At 38.2% G+C, this 17493-nt stretch overlaps 1 protein-coding gene across 24 annotated transcripts in view; it reads right to left on the bottom strand.

The window, feature by feature from the left end:
* Positions 1-17493, bottom strand: part of ABI3BP (ABI family member 3 binding protein) — a 263204-nt gene that overhangs the window by 78337 nt on the left and 167374 nt on the right. For 15 of the 24 annotated variants that reach the window (XM_049710006.1, XM_033433301.2, XM_049709993.1 and 12 more), the window contains 14 exons: positions 17169-17252; positions 16142-16201; positions 15222-15305; positions 13975-14034; positions 11081-11140; positions 10181-10264; positions 8827-8886; positions 7950-8021; positions 6734-6793; positions 5868-5951; positions 4000-4056; positions 2907-2966; positions 2177-2257; positions 1513-1572 (listed from right to left, as the gene is read on the bottom strand). The exons of 1 other annotated variant lie outside the window; for it this stretch is intronic. In XM_049710006.1, the coding sequence (XP_049565963.1) occupies positions 1513-1572; positions 2177-2257; positions 2907-2966; positions 4000-4056; positions 5868-5951; positions 6734-6793; positions 7950-8021; positions 8827-8886; positions 10181-10264; positions 11081-11140; positions 13975-14034; positions 15222-15305; positions 16142-16201; positions 17169-17252 (966 nt within the window). The remainder of the gene's footprint in view (positions 1-1512; positions 1573-2176; positions 2258-2906; positions 2967-3999; positions 4057-5867; positions 5952-6733; positions 6794-7949; positions 8022-8826; positions 8887-10180; positions 10265-11080; positions 11141-13974; positions 14035-15221; positions 15306-16141; positions 16202-17168; positions 17253-17493) is intronic. 8 more of the 24 variants (XM_049709998.1, XM_049710016.1, XM_049710005.1 and 5 more) reach the window with 4 other exon arrangements.

Below are 17493 nucleotides of genomic sequence, written 5' to 3'. Positions count from 1 at the left end.
CCCTTGGGTACCCTCAATAGGTGTCAAAACTTTTTTATTTTGCTGTTCCCACCATTCTAACCACTAATTCAAATCCTACTTAATTTCAAAGCTCAACTATTCTCTATCAGCCCACATAGATCCTTGACTCCTTTAAGTATTTTCTTTCTAAAGTTTTTTACCAAACAAGCTGCTTTTGTATAAGCAAATTATCTTCTATCTAAGAAAAACTCAAGAACAGGTTTTCTTCACAATTATATTGTACTTTATTCAAGAGGTAAAACATGCCCTTACTTTTGATCTCTTCCTCTGCTCTACACCCTACCCTACTCAACTGCTAATGTGGTGCTGGGACCACAGAGGGCAAGGAAATGGTTGTTTACCTAAGACAAAGAAGCAATGCTATTTTAAAAAGAAATGAATGGAATAGAATGCTAAGAGAATTGAATAAGATGCATCTTTTGTCAGAGAGAATCCTTATGCATTTGGCTACCATATAAATCTCCAACCATGAACCTTCTTGTCCACATGAAATTGTAGAGATTCTACCTTCTCTGTTAGAGGGCACAGAGGTATGAAATGCAAGTTAGCAAGCCACATCACTGTCACTCTTGGGGCCCAACTGCAATAGGCTGGAAGGACTCCTTAAACAGAAAACCATAGATTTTCTTGATTTTTAAACTGTGAAGCTTTGGGAAATTTAGTGTTTAGGAGAAGGATTTCTTCCCCTATGATTTGAAACTAAAGGAAGAAAATATTGAGTTGTATTGTATTTGTAGGTCTAGAAACCATCAACAGCATTGTACCTGTACCAATGTTTTGTAAAATATTAGATTTTCTTGAGTTTATTGCCTGAGTTTGAAAAATTTTACTTTACCAATCTAATTTGTTCCTTATCACTGAGGGTCTTTTAGAGACCAAAATTTGTTAATTTAAAGATATAGGTATTAATGTGTATAATTAGATACTCAGAGAGATTCCTACTTAGTAAAGGTTAAGAACCAATGTTAAACTGTTGTGGAGAATAAGGAATAGTCAAGTTCATCAATGATGGGGGAGCCTGTAACTTAGATTCACTAGAATTGACACTTCCAGGAAGCAACTTGTTTTTGGTAATTTAATATAACAGGGAAACCTCATTCCTTAAAATAGGAAGAGATTAATGAGGATATCACAAAAATCTTACAGAAAGTAAGTTGCTCGGAGAAATTTCATGGTACTTAATTATCATTTTATAGATCTAAATACCAAATAGAAGGCAAACAATTTGGACTTCAGACTCTTCACTGAAATCATATAATGAAATGTTAAAGGGGTTTTCATGGAAGATAGATTTCCTCAGCTGGATCCAGGGACAACTGTTAAAAGCAATAGGTAGCACCTTAATTAAGAATCCTGACTACGTAAAAGATGAAGCATGAAATAGAATTACAATAGCACTCGAAGGAAGCGGGAGAAACTCTGGCCATGACAGTGATGGAGTGGGTTTTTAATGAGTGTAAAAGCATTTAATGAGGTCACAAAAATCATTACCTAATGTTGTTTCTGGAGCTTCAGAGCTATGAATAACAGGTTCAAAGCTAGTAGCAGGAACTAACCAAAAGCAACAACATGAACACAAGAAAGTTTAAACACACATAGAAAGTCTTAATTTTTCTTTCAAAACATTAGTTTCAAATGACAATTTTTTTAAACTTCTGCATTCATAGAAAGCAAACAGTCTCTGTAGCTAGGAATAATTCATTGCAGAAGATAGGCACAACCTTTGAACTCTGCTATGAATCTTAGTATGGTCAACATGAGCCTTTCCTAGGTGTTTGATTTTCTGATTCTCATATGGAAGCTAGCTTTGGAAAATCTGTTTAGGCAATATACACAAAAAAATATGTGAAAGTAACTTGTTACATTTCTTGGAAGCTGAAAAAAATACCTATGTTTATGTACTCACAGCTATAATAAATTGATAATGTGTTTAAATGTAGATATAGCAATAAATAACCATGAGTGACTATGCCAATCTTGCTATAAATAAGAGAGACCAAGAACTTCACCCAAGAAGCAGCTGTTAACCACACCTCAATGCCTTGACTCTTAGGGAACATGAAGGCTGTTACTTCCCATTGGAGGCACTGCTTTGGGACTCCACTGGGACAGGCTGCTAGGGCTTACCCCTCAAACCATGAAATAACACATTTACCCAGTTTGGTCTGAGGTGCTTCAGGGCTTGATGTGGTTTTAGGTCTGGGACGTGGACGACGAACTCGTGATGTTTTAGGAGCTGAAGGAAGAAACGTTGGATTACTCTAGTGAAGGTGGTTTTGGAAATAAGGTTCCAGATTTTCTAAATATGTTATATTTCCTTGAAATTTAAGACATATATTTTAAAGATGCAAATATGTTTGCCTATTTTGTTAATTCTTTTATCACTGAAGATTCTTCGGAGGTAGAACTTGCACATAAAATTAAGTCAAGAAATGAAGAGTCTTGTAAATGTCTAAAAAAGGTAAGGACTATCATCAAACCATAGTAAGTTCACACTAAGAAATTAAATATGCCCCCCTATCCATGGAACCATACAAATTGTTATGATTTAATTGGTCTAGAGAAGACACAGACATTTCCATGTCTGAAACTAAGCTTTAAATGTGAGCACTGTTTAGACAAAAGTACATGATACAAATTCAATTAAGATTACATGGTAGACAGACATTTTGATCTAAGTCCACGCATAGCTTTTAAAAACAACAGGTAACTTCTTTTTAGAGTCTTCCATACTCTTATTAAGAAGAAAAATAAAGTTGAAGAACAGCAGAGGATGACAAGATAGTCTTATGAAGCTGGTGATAATGTTATTACAATGATGATGATGATAGAATGGATTGACAATGAGCAGGAAAAAATTGTTGAGGAACACAGAATATCATTACCTAACGTTGTTTCTGGAGCCTTGGTTCTAGGAGTGACATGTTCAAGGACTGTAGGAAGAACTGGCCAAAAATAATAAAATAAACCAAAGAGATTTTAAAAATTCACTTGAAGACTAATTGCAGAAGCCAGTTGTTAAGCTTCAGGACTGAGAGAAAAGAGACACACTCTTGTTCTTTGCAAATTTGACCAAATTGTGGTGAATATCAATTAATCTCATAAAATAGGTACACCATTGCACTTTGCTCAATATCACTATGGTCAACAAGAAATTCTACATGTTTGATTATCTGATTCTGGCATGAAAGACTCTGCTGGACAAGCATTTTACATGTTTATATAATATATACTTTTCTAACTACTGGAAAAAGCATTTATCAGTCTATTTGTACTTCTATACAAGTTGACATAAATGTCTACTATTTCAATAATCGTGGGTACAATAATGAGCTCATATGTTTGAAAGTATAAGGATCAATGTAACAAATGGAGTGTGTTCATCAAAATTTCAAAGTGGTCCTTGATTCAATAAAAGTTAAGAAACTCCGTCAAACCCTGTTAGAGAAGGAGGAAGAGTCAGCCTACTCTATCACAAAAGCCCATCATTTAAACCTTCAAGACTCAGGCACATTCAAAAATTTGACCATTAACTAAAAACATCATTCCTTGAAACAAGAGATCTACCAATATAATCATATAGATATTAATTCAATAAAAAGTAACACAATCAAAAAAACATGGTATTTCCACAATTGATGAGGAAAAAGCAAGTGATGAAAATAAGGGATAGATGGAAATTCATGTTTGAAAGGAAGCTTAAAATAGCCAATGCTGTTTAAGCAAATGCACGTGATCACATGACACAGCATTGAGTGGTTACATAGCAGTTTGACATCCTGAAATTAGTATACACACAGTTCTCTTAAATTCAACAGATAACCTGACATAGAACGTAGCAAAATTGCAAGGTAAAGACTGTAATGGAATGACAACAGAGGGTATAGAAATGGTTTTAAGATGCAGGAGAACCTGTGGCTACAATGGTATGACAATGAGCAGGAAAAGCACTATTTGAAGGACACGCATTCTCATTACCCACGATTTCTGGAGCTTCAGTTCTAAAAGTACCAGGTTCAAGATCTGCAGTGGGAACTAGTCAAAAGCAAGGAAATAAACACATGTGAAAAGTCAGCAAATTAAATCTTACCAGTATAAGAGTGCTTCAATAGGTATATTACAATTTGAAATTATTTTTCTGAAATTGCATACTTGATATTTAAAGATTTGGTCACCTAAAGCCAGGTAAACTTTCTTTATGAGATAGTCACAGCCTACACAAACTGATAAATATCTCAATAAAGTCAACATGATATTCTCCTAGGTGTCTAAGTACCTAATTCCAATCATTGTAGAAGACTGACCTAGGAAACTTTAAACATTTTACCAAATATATACTTATGTAACTGTTATGGCAGTTGGCTTTTCTGTGGAAGCTTTAAGAAAACAGCATGTCCAAGGGTTCATCACAAGGAAGAAAAATATCTTTTTTTCTATTTCTTTAATTTTGTAGCTACATGAGATGATGGATTAAACTAAGTAAAGTTATTGTGGTCATCATTTCACGATGTACGTAAGTCAAATCATTATTCTGTACACCTTAAACTTATACAGTGCTGTATGCAAATTATATCTCAATAAAACTGGAAGAAAAGAAAGAAAATAGCATGTCTAAATAAGCATGGATACAATAAATAGCTTTCGTGTTTGAAAGGAGCCATAGAAAAGAATTAAGCAAAGTGAATCTTGTAGATCTTGTTGAGAGCTCATATTTAGAAATAGGCTGAGACCTTGTTTGAGGCAAAGGCACTCAGCAAATCAGGATAAAGAACATATAGTGTGTGATGCCCAGTAGAGCAGCTCTCTGCTCTAATCACATAAATTCCGTACTCTAGGTAGGAGGGAGAGACAGTTGCAGAAGAGATCACTGATGCTTCTAGGGTCAGACCCAAACTTCTGAGTCATACCTTCAAGGATTTTCTTCAACTGCTCCTATGGACCCATCCAAACTCAGTACTATTCATCACCTCTTGGAAGCAGAACCTCCCTTATTCCAGAAGTCTGTGCTCTCTGGTTGGTCTCTACACCTTACTTTCTGTCTGTTTATCTCCATGATTTTAAGACCCAACCTCTTTCCAACTCCTTATTCCTGTCCTTCACAGACTTTTCTCTCTTTCAGCTCAGAGATGTTTATAACCCCTACAAAAAACAGCTCAGGGCTTCCCTGATGGCACAGTGGTTGAGAGTCCGCCTACCGATGTAGGGGACACGGGTTCGTGCCCCGGTCTGGGAAGATCCCACATGCCGCGGAGCGGCTGGGCCCGTGAGCCATGGCTGCTGAGCCTGCGTGTCCGGAGCCTGTGCTCCTCAACGGGAGAGGCCACAACAGTGAGAGGCCGGCGTACCAAAAAAAAAACCAAAAAACCAGCTCAGTTTGCACAGACACACTGCCTTGGTTCAATCTTTTAATGTTTCACATTGAGGCAGGTTCTGAATTTGACTCTACTACAGGCTGCGAAGTAAAAACAAGCCGCCAGCTTCTGTGATATCCTCACAGGTCTTGATGGGCTGTGGGGAGACGGAAGGCACTTCGTGTTTGTTTCTTGAGATAAAAATGCTTGGTTCTATTTAAGACATTTTTTTCTTTAAGAGAAGAATGGAATGGAATAAGAAAAAGCAAATAAAATACATAGTAAAAGAGTAGATCCTTGTGTAGAAAGCACAGGGAATTCAGCTGCCACGCGCGTCTCCCCCATCATGTTTTCCTAATGGGGAAGCAGCAGCAGGTCATTTTGTGCCTTTACCCACATGGGGCTCACAGCGGCTATCACTCCCACTACTAGCATCAAACCCAGACTCCCAAGAGCTGCAAGGACTCAGTCCTTTAACGAGAGACCCACATTTACCCAGTTTGGTTTGAGGTGCCTCAGGAGTTGGTGTGGTTTTAGGTTTGGGACGTGGACGACGGGTCCGTTTTGATGTTTTAGGAGCTGAAGAAAGAAAACCTTCAGTTACTACAGAGTCTGTAGTTCAGAAGCTATGGGTAGCATGACACATGGCTCTAGGTTTCCTAAAACTTATTAGATTTCCTCATATTTTAGGAAATGTGTCTTTGTAACTTTTTAATTGGAAACTTTCACCCTTATTATAATAGTATGGTTTTTTTTTTTTTACAAGTTAAAGTTCATTGGCAATGAGTCAAGTATAATAGTGAAGAATAATTCAAGAAGTGAAGAATCATTCATAGAACTCTTGTTTGAATAAAAAGGATAAGAATCACTGCTAAAATATTATGGTAGTGGTGATAGCCAGGTACAAACTCTTTGACAGTTTACTAAAATAAGACCATGTCATTAACTAAAATGTCAGTTAAAGAACAAATATCACAGTTAAAAAAAACAGTAGACCTTTAGATCCACAAAGAACCCTCCCTGACACCATAATAGTCGTTAGAGTCAAGAGAATTGCTTTTTAAACGCAGCTTTTACAAAACATTGGTTAAAAAACATACAAGATGACAAAAACAATTTCAGATGATTACATGTGTAACAGTTGACCTGAGTTAGGTTCATGCACGGCTCTCTTAAAAACAAGGGATAACTTGTTTTAAGAGTCAGAGACTTCAATTCTTTTAGGATGAAGAATATCATGGAGTGACAACAGAGGATGACAATGTAGCTTTATGAAGCAAAAGAACCTGTAGCTTCGATGTTGATGGAATGAGTTTGACAATAAGAAAAAGCACTTACTGAGGATCACAATGTGTTATTACCTTGTGTTGTCACCCAAGCCTCAGTTCTGAATGTAACAGGTTCAAAGTCTGCAGTAGGAGCTGACCAAAAGTATTAAAAATAAACCAAGTGATTGTTTTAAATAAACTCAAAATATTTACTTCAAAAAGAATCTTACTAGTATAATATAGGTTCTAGAACTACATAGCAACTTTTAAAAACTCTTAAACTAGAAGAGTAAAAGTTGATTTCCTAAAAATTGGCCATACCTCAGTCAGGTACCTATTTCCTTATTCCTCCTTCTTTGATGATCTGATTCTAACTAATAAGCCAAAGTGGGATGTGTGGGTATTGCTAAGAACTTATCTTTGGAAAGAGGCTGAGGCCTCAGCATGATGAATCAAATTGGGTATCCCTCCAGACTAAGCAAAGAAAGAACATGCCTTCATGAGCAAAGAACAGCTTGCTGATATATACTTGATCAAATCTCAACTGCTTCATCAGGTGCCTAAAGATCTCCACCATGGGAGTCCATGGACCAATCAAGATCTAGAAAAGCTTTGACTACCACCTTGAAGTCAGACATCCTTTATACTAGTATTACAGTTAGACTTTCTCCTTTGGTTGGTCTCTACTTATATCCATTCTTTCTGATATTATTCCTTTCCATCTTTCTACTCATCTATGTACTAGGATGATTTCAAGGCTCCACTCTTTTTAAATTTATCTTTCCCTGCTCCAAATATTTATGTCCCTAGCACATCTTGTTGGTAGCACCCAAATATCATTCTTGTATTTGCATAGATGCTGCCTAATGCCATCTTCTATTTTATTTACAAAGGAAATGCTTTTGTTCTTAACTGTCTTGCAGGTTTGAGGACTAAAACATGTCTCCCACATCTGATACATTAGCATCTTTAGAGGCATAAAACTTGGAGGATACTGAAGGCACTTAGTGTTTGTCAATTTGAACTGAATATGCCTAATTTTTCACAAGAAGCTTTATTTTCAAGAGATACATGGAATTTAATAAACTGCACAGTGACAAAGATTTTACAGAGGAAGCAAGAGGCATTCAGCTGCCCCACAGATCTCCCCCTACTGTGCTCTTCTTGCCAGCTCCACAGTGGGAACTGCAGCTTAATACGAGTTGTATCTTTACTCTCATGGGGCGTATTGGTTACTCCCCAAAACTGGGATTACTCAACACCCTGCTGGGTTAGGTTGTTGGGACTCTAAACCAGGAACACAGTTTACCTGGTTTGGACTCAGGTACTTCAGGACTTGGATGTGGATGTGGATGAATTGTCTGTTGTGATGTTTTGGAAGCTGAAGGAAGAAATTCTTGGGTTATTACATAACTACATCACCCATGGTTCTGGAAGCTATGGGAGGCAAAAAACATGACTCTAGATCTTCTACACCTTGTTAGATTTTTGCCTGTTTAGTTTGAGATTTTTGTCACATACATAACTACTTTTATATCTTCTTTTACCAAAGAAGATTCTTTGAAGACAAAAATCACTTTTTAATATAAGAAATAAAGATTAGTAATTATAATCAAAGTCTCATAGAGCAGCTTGACTGGGCAACAAAAAGGTTAAGAACTGTTGCTAAATTTTAATGGATAATGAAGAATAGTCATACTCAATCTGAGGTTTATAATTTAATCTTCCAATCTTTCATACATGTTCTAACTATTAAAATAAAAACGTATTATTACCTAAATGGAAACAAAACAACAAAATACTATGCAAATAGAAAAAAGGTAGAAATGTAGATGTGCAATGAATGGATCCTCCTGGCCCTATGAAAGCTGTTGATGACTTTATCTGTCTAGATAAGAGGGAGATCGGGATGTGTTCGAAAACCAGTTTTACCACAAGCACCGCTGGAATAAAACACAGAATGACACAATTTCAAACAGGTTACGTGGCAAATAAATATCCTAAAGTAGGGTCACACATGACTAGTTCTATTAAAAAGAACAGGTAATTTAAGCGCTTTCATAATTTTAAGAAGAATGTAATTGAATGGCCACAAAGAATAAAACTGTTGTTACATGGAGCAAGATGAAACTCTGGGTCTGACAACAAGCAGGATAAGTCTCGTTGAAAACACAGTTTATCATTACCTAATGTTGTTCTGGGGGCCTCTGGTCTAAGAGTGACAGGTTCAAGGACTGTAGCAGGAACTGACCAAAAAAACAATACAGTAAACCAAAGAGATTTAAAAATACATGAAAAGTTAGAACATTCACACCCCAACAAAACTTGCTTATATATCATTCCTTCTACAGAAACAAAGAAAAAAAAAAAAACAGAGAAGGAGTAGAGGATTGTTCTTTGAACATTTGGCCAAACGATAGTCATGGTCAGTCTTAGGCTTATCCCTGGAAATATCTTGAGTCAACATGAAATTCTCCTAGGTTTTAACTAATGGATTCTAATTGATATGGAAAACTCTGCACTGGAAAATATTTTTAGGCATTTACCTAATGTACACTGAAAAAAGAAACTGTCTTTAAAAAAATCTGATCAACCTGTACTTCTATGGAGGCTGAAAACAAGCCCTTACTGTGTTTAAGTAAACATGGATACAATAGACAGTTTATAAGTTTGAAACAGATATAAAAATTAATCATTGATGTGGACGGTGTTGGTCTTGCTAAGAGCTTGTCTATGGAAAGAGTCTGAGAACTCTGTCCAAACCATGACAAATAAAAGAGCAGGATAAAGATGGTTACTCAGTCTGAAATACTCAGTAGAGCATCTCTCTGGCCTAAGCCCAGAAAAAGTGGAAATCAAAGACTGTTGATGTCTCTCTATCAAATCTAAGCTCTTGAACCAGGTCCTCAAAATCCTCTTTCAAATGACTGGATGGATCCATCCAAATGTAGCATCATCAACAGCCAGGTTTTGACCATGAGAAGTAGGACAGTCTGTTCTAGGTACCCCCAACCACCACACTTCTGGTTCTTCTGCCTTGGGTCACATTTCCCTCCATGCATTCAAATCCTGTAGTGGGCCTAAAGCCCAAGGTCCAAGGTCCAAGTCCAGTCCACCTTGATCTTTTCCCTTGTACCATGCAAACATATTCTCAACTTTACAGTTTTAGAAATGAAATGTCTCTCACAGCTGGCATATCACCCACAGTTGCCAATATTGGTCCAGGAATTTGCAAGGTACTTACAATTTGTTTATTTACTTGAACGTAATATATTGGCTTTGCTAAAGAAGTAAAACTGGAATTTTATAGTAAAAACTATACTAAATGTATGTCAAGACTCACACATAAAAAGAATATGGTATTCTGGCACCAACTGTATCTCACCCAGTCATGTTCTCCTCAACACCTGGTAGAGGAGACATTACTGATGATGCCTCATGACTTCATGCTTAGAGAGAATATGAGCTTGGCACTGCTTTGCGTCCTCAATTGGACAGGTTACTATGGCTCACCCTTAAACCAACGAATCACACATTTACCCGGTTTGGTCTGAGGTACTTGAGGGCTTGGTGTGGTTTTAGGTCTGGGACGTGGACGACGAGGTCTTTTTGATGCTTTGGTAGCTAAAGAAAGGAAAGCCTTATGTTATTCTACATTGTATGGCTCTGGGTACTGAGGAGAGGTTTTTCCAAAACCTGTTAGAGTTTTTAAAGTTCCATGAATTTGTAGTTTAAAATTTTTACTCATTTTATGCCAATGCATCTTTTTTTTTTTTTTAAGGTTGAGGGTACTTTGGAGGCAAACTCATGTTTACAGTCAAATTACTCATTCAAGGCATGAAAATTAGCACTTGTAATCAGATACTCATAGAACTTCCTCACTGGGGGAAAAATGAGAAGGACCAGTTCTGGTGCAAGGGGAGGGGAAGTTAGGGTCACAGTGAGACCCTAACTTCAGATTTGGATAATTGCCTATTTGTCAAATTAGTAATAAAACACATCATTACTTAAAACACCAACAAAGAAACAAACATACCATGCAAATTGTTTTTTAAAAATCTAGAAACTTAGATGGCAAAGGAGCTTAAGAGTAGCTGTTATTGCTGATCAGCCTAGAGAGGAAATAGATCCCAATTTGTTTGAAACTCAGCTTTAACACAGAACACTGTTCAATGAAGCACAAGGCGATGTGATGATTTCAAATGCCCCATGTGGCAGGTAAATGTTTTGAACTAAGCTCATGCCTGCTCTCCTAAAAACAACAGGAACCTTGTTTTTAAGAGGCTTCAGGGCTCTTCAAGTGAAGACAGTGGCCGAATGGCAGTGCAGGATGATAGTGGTCATCTCGTGAAAGAGGAAAAGCCATGTGATGAGGATGGAGACTGAACCGACTGTACAAGGAGCAGCAAAAGATCTAGGTAAGTGGCACAGGGTCATTACCTAATGTGGTCCCAGAGGTCTCAGTTGTAAAAGTAACAGGTTCAAGGTCTGTAACAGGAACTGAATAAACAAAAGAGGTTTTTTTAAAAATGTGTATGAAGAGCTACAACATTCATGTCAAAATGAATCTTGCCAGTGTAACATTGCCTCTAGAATATTTTTTTAAAATTTCTGAATGAAGGGTGTTATGGACTGAATTGCGTCTCCTCAGAATTCATTTGTTGAAGTCCTAACTCCCAATGTGACTGTGTTTGGAGTTAGGTCTTTAAAGATGAAGTTAAGGTTAAAGGAGGTCATAAGGGTGGGGCTGTAAGCCAATAGGACTACTGTCCTTATAAAGGAGAGGGAGAGACACAGGGACGCTCACACATAGAGAGAAGGCCCTGGGAGGACACAATAAGATGGTAGCCATCTGCAAGCCAAGGAGAGGGACCTCAGGACATATTAAACCTGCTGATACCTTGATCTTAGACTTCCAGCCTCCATAGCTGTGAGAAACAGATTTGTTGTTTAAGCCACCCAGTCTGTGGTATTTTGTTACAGCAGCCCCAGCAGACTAATAGAAAGGGAAATCAATTGTTGTGCTCAGACTTGGCCAAACTGTAGTTAGGGACTTCTTCATCTCATGAGATAGTCATTACCTTCGGTCTCTGTTTAGCACCACAAAAGGGAAACAGTTCCCATAGTTAGTGCTTGAATATCTGAGTCTGCTACGGTAGACTTTAGGATATTGTTAGGCTTTTACTTAAATATGTTTCTAACAACCCTCAAGAAGCACGTGAAAAACTAACCTGTACTTCTGTGGATGCTGAATAAAGAAAATATCTACTATGTTTATCAAATTATGGTTGCAGAAAAAGTTCCTAAATAACCAAGCAGCCATTACACAAATAGCCAAAAGCTGTTCTGATAATCTTGCTGAGAACTCAGCTTTGGAAAGATCTTGTGACTTCTGTCCAGACAAGAAGACTAGGTAAGAGGCAACTTCTTAGTCTGTGGCATCCAGTAAAGCACCTGTCCACTCTCAGTACAGGGAAAACTATCCAAGTATGGGAAGAAGAGACTTCTGATGCTCATTAAGAACAATACTAGCCTTATTCAACTAGTGTCATTCAAATGCATCATCACCAACAAAAATGTTTTGCCTGGCACTTAGAAGAAGCAGGGACTCTGCCCCCTCTGGTTGCCTTACTCTATATCCTATGTTTTCATCTTGTTCACTCTCACCTATCCACTTGTGCAATTTCTGATGTGACGTCAAGGCCCAAACTCCTTCTCTGCTCTACTGAAGCCCACGTTGATTTTCGCTTCTTTAAGACTTGCTATAGATGTATGAGATGAGAGAATTTGGGGTCCCTCCATCACCAGTTAGGGAAGAACTAAAGATCAAAAGCACCCATTTTGGATTATATGTGCGTTAAAAAATAAAATATATATATTTCCATTTAAAAAAAAGAGCCACTATAATCAGTCTACACTTAATGTTTGTGTACCTAAGAAAAATCTTGAATTTGCAGAAACACCCTGCCCTGTTTTCATCCTCTAGGATTTTCACACAAGAAAAGCGTTTGTGCTCAACTAACCTGCAGACTGAGAAGTATAACATGTCTCTTACTATCCAGAATTGGAGAGAAGGTTATGTCTCTTCCAAACATGAACTCCTTGCCAGTTCTGAAGGGGCAAGGACTCTTCATGGTTCCCTCACTAGGGAGTATACGGGTTTACATTTTCAACCAGTGACAGGCTGCCAGGCTCCTTAAGCCAAGGGCCCTGCTTTTGTCTGGTGTAATCTCTGCTGCATCTGAACTTGGAGTGGTTTTAAGTTTGTGTTGTGAATGACATGTCCGCTGGGATGTTTTTGGAAGTAGAAAAAGATAAATTTCTGTTACTTTAAAGCTTCTGCAACTTACAGGTTTTTGAACAGAATCTTCTTTAAATTTTCCAAAGCTTGATAGATTTTCTTCAGTTTCAGGAAATGTTTCTTTCTAGTGTGAAAAGTTTGGCCCTACTATGCTACTGTATCTTCCTTTGTTATTGAAGATACTTTGGGGACAAAGTTGACACATTAAAATGAATTATTAATTCAGAGAGCCAAGATTGGTATCTTTTAACACATTCTCCTAGAGTCCCCTGACTGCATTAAAAAGGTTAAGAATCATTTCTAAACTATGGTGGAGATTAAGGGGGAGTCAGATTCACCTTAAGGATGGGGCTTACTATTTAAACTTATTAGCCTTGATCACATTATCTGTTAGACAATTCACTAAAAACATATTACCCAAATGTTAACAAAACAACAGAAAAACCAGGCAGATAGGGCTTCCCTGGTGGCGCAGTGGTTGAGAGTCCTCCTGCCGATGCAGGGGACACGGGTTCGTGCCCCGGTCCGGGAGGATCCCACATGCCGCGGAGCGGCTGGGCGCGTGAGCCATGGCCGCTGAGCCTGCGCGTCCGGAGCCTGTGCTCCGCAACGGGAGAGGCCACAACAGTGAGAGGCCCGCGTACCGCAAAAAAAAAAAAACCAGGCAGATAAAAAAGGCAGGTGTATAAAGGATGTATAAAGAAACTTCCCTGTCACAGCCTGGTTAGCATAGATCAGGATCAGGCACTCTTATAAACACATGAAATTTACCTTAACAGAGAACTCTGGTTGAGCTAAAAGCAAACTGGCTTGAAAAAAATTTTAACTGAAAAAAATTTTAATTAAGTTACAGGACAGGAGGATATCCCAAACTAGATCCAGGGATGACTCTCTTTAGAATAAGAAGTACCTTGCTTTGTGCACATTTAACTCACAAGATAAAGAATGTAACTAAATGGCAACAGAGGGGAATGGGCAGAAGTTTGACACTGAGCAGAAAAAGTGCTTGCTGAAGGTCAGAAAGTGGCATTACCGAATGCTGTCCCTGGAGCCTCTTTGATAGGAGTAACTGCTTCAAGGACTGTGGCAGGAACTGACCAAAAATAATAATAAAAAATGTTAAACATTTATACAGTCTCAGAGGGATATGGTGTGTCTGCACTCGGGTACCAGTTTATCACTCAGGAAGGATTGTCTCTGTACTCAGATAACTGTCCCTGAGAAGTGTCCCTGAAGTTTCTCATTCTGTGATGATCCTAGTCTAGGTAATGTGCCAAAGTAGACCCTCCCCACCTTGCTAGAAACTCATCTTTGGAAAGAGACAACAAGCTTTGCCCAACTGGGGTACTTAAGAGAGCAAGATAAAGGGCAGCCATTCAGCCTGTGGTTCAGCTGTATCCTTCTGTCTCATGCCCGGGAAAGCCTACCATGTATGGATAAGGATGATTCTTACATGAAACCCAAACTCCTAAGTCCAAGAGTAAAAATTCCTTTTCAGCTGGTCCTTTGAGCCCATTTAGCTACAACAGCTTCAATAAAATGCTCTGATCAGCACCTAGAAGCTGACAGCCTTCACTGGTCCGAGAAGCCTCTGTCTCCTCTCGCTGGCCTCCACACAGGTCCTGTCTTCTGAACTTCTTCACCCCACCCTCTCGCGCCCCAGCCATCCAAATCTATAGTGATTTCAATGCTCAAGCCCTTCCTAACTATTCTGGCCCACCCTGACTGTTTCTTTAAACCAGGGGTTCACAAACTATGGCCCATAGGCCAAACATTGCCCATGGCTTGTTTTCACATAGCCCATTTCCATTTTTAAGTGATTGTTAAAAAAAAAAAAAAAAAGGGAAAAAAGAAAACTATACATCAGAGATTATTGGGGCCACAAAGCCCCAAATATTTACTATCTTGCCCTTTATAGAAAATATTTGCTAACTCTTGCCTTAGATCTGTACTATGACTTATACAACTTTAATAGTTACCAAGAAATAGTCTATTTGCCCAAATATATGTTTGACCTATAGCTGTTTCAGTCCACTACACACATTCAATATATAAAGGATGGATAGAATTGAATGAGAAGCCAATGAAATAGACATTTAGAGAGAAGATTCTAATTCACAAAGGGGAAGGAATTTGGCTACCCCCTAAGACCTGTCCGACTGTGTTCTGGTTGTCTGCTCTGGAGTGAAAGTGGCCGCTGGCCCTGACTTGCCCCTTCACTTTCTCTAGACCTCACAGGAATGGGCTGCAGGATTCCTCAACCAGGATCTACACATTTACCCAGTTCAGTCTGAGGTGTTTCAGGATTCCGTGTGGTTTCAGATTTGGGATGTGGATGATGAGTTCGCTGAGGCACTTTGGGGGCTAAAGGAAAAAAACTTCAGGTTAATAGAGTGTTTTTAGTTTCAGAAGCTGTGGATAGGATTATAGTTGTTATAATTTCTTGAATTGCAGGAAATTTTTCTTTTGAGTTTGAAACATTTGTCCGTATTTGATGATTGCCTCTTTTTATCACTTATATTACTGTGAAAAACAAAAATCACACAGAAACCTGAGTTGATATATCAAGGATATTCTCAGAAGGGATTTTGGAATGAAAAAATTTCCAAAAACCTACTGAATTATTGTGATGGTGGGGAAGGGGTAGGGTGACTTTACACTAATGATGGTGCTGGTAACTTCAATTTACTAGCCTTGGACATATTTTCTATTTCACTCCTTACTGAAAAAAGACTATCATTATCTAAAATGGCAAAATAAAAACAAAATCGTGCACGTAGTAAAAAATATAGGAATTTAGATCTGCATAAGAATTACGTCACACCATAATGGCTGTGACACTGTACTCAGTTTGGATCAAGGACAGACACTCCCACCCCTAACCCCCATTGATTGTGTCTGAAACTCAGTAACACAGAATGTGATTAAAAGGTTACATAGGGATGAGATGCCACAAATTCAAACGCATTGCCTTACAGATATGTATACTAAGCTAAGTTCATACTTGATTCTTTGAATAACAAATGAGTTGTTTTAATACTCTTCAATATATTAGGAAGTAATTGAATGACAACAGAGGATGACTCAGAGTCTTGTGGTAATGACAACAGAGGATGACACAGTGTCTTGTGGTTATGACAGTGGCGAAATGGGTCTGAAATGAGTAGGAGCAGATGCTTATGGACATAATGTGTCATTACCTACGGTCGTCCCTGGAGCCTCGGTCCTAAGAGTAACTGGTCCAGGGATTGTGGCAGGAACTGATCAAAAGTAAGAAAAGAAATCAAAGAGATTTTTGCGAGTGCATGAAATGTCAGAAAATTCATCTTAACAGTAAAAATAATGCTTCAAAGGGGAAAAGGGAAGGGCAAGGATGGATTACACAAAAGTTTAAAACCAAGAGGCAGGAACTATAGGGGTGGGAGGTGAGAGGTAGAGGCGGTGGGGAGTAGGGCTTCACCCTAGGGTCTGCCCACCACACATAGAACAGAGAGCCAAAAAGAAGCTGAGACCATACTCACTAAGTCCTTAGTGAAGAGAGTGGCATTTAATATAATAAGGTGAGGAACAACCTCTCAGTTTGTGGTATCATATTAAACTAAGCATCTTCAGTTCTAAGAATAGAAAAAGCATGGTCCTGTGTAGAAGTAAGATCAGTGAAGCCCACTGGATCAAACTTAAGCTCTTGAGTAGACATCCCAGTCCCCTTTATTTCATCCTATAGAGGCCCATTCAACAGGAGTGTTATCAGCAAGTCATCCTCTGTCTGGTCACCAGCTTCCTTCAGCACATTCCCTGTTTATCAGCCTTTGTTCCCTCAACCCTTCACTCATCCAAATTCTGCACTGATTTTTTCCCCTAATTATCCTGGATCTTTTCCTGCTCCAAATATTTACTATATTTCTAGCATATATCATTTGTACTATTTCAGAAATTATTTTACATTTGTATACACATGCTGCCCTATGTTATTTTCTACCTGTTTATGCAGGAACAGCTTTTGTTTACAACTATAGTACAAAATGTTTGGGAAATAAAGCATAATTCCTACTTCTGATTTGTCTCACAGGTGCCAATATGGTTATGGGGATATAGAAGGGATTAATAAGAAGAATAGTGTTTACTCTTAAGAGATATATAAGGCATGTACCGATTATGTGCACAGAATTCAGGGTCCCAGCTGGGGTAGAATGCTTGGATTCCTTAAACCAGAAACTGCATATTTACCCAGTGTGGTCTGAGGTACTTCTGGATGGGGCGTGGTTTTAGGTTTGGGACGTGGACGACGGGGTCTCTTTGTTGTTGTTAGAGCTGAAGGAAGAAAAGTTAGGATTATTATAGTGCTGGTGACTCCATTACCTCTGAATAGAATGATATAACCGGGCTCTAAGCCTTCTAAAACTTGCCAAGTTCTTTTGAGTGGAGACACCTTTGTTACTTTGGTTTGAAATTTTATCCTTTAATATATTAACAGGTTTTCTTTTATAATTGAGAATTCTCTAGAGATTAAAAATTATATTATAATTATGTTTAAGAAATGAAGATGAGGGAC

Source organism: Orcinus orca, chromosome 5, assembly GCF_937001465.1.
Source record: "Orcinus orca chromosome 5, mOrcOrc1.1, whole genome shotgun sequence".
In the NCBI taxonomy this organism is placed as follows: domain Eukaryota; kingdom Metazoa; phylum Chordata; class Mammalia; order Artiodactyla; family Delphinidae; genus Orcinus; species Orcinus orca.
This window is presented reverse-complemented; position numbering and strand designations above follow the sequence as displayed.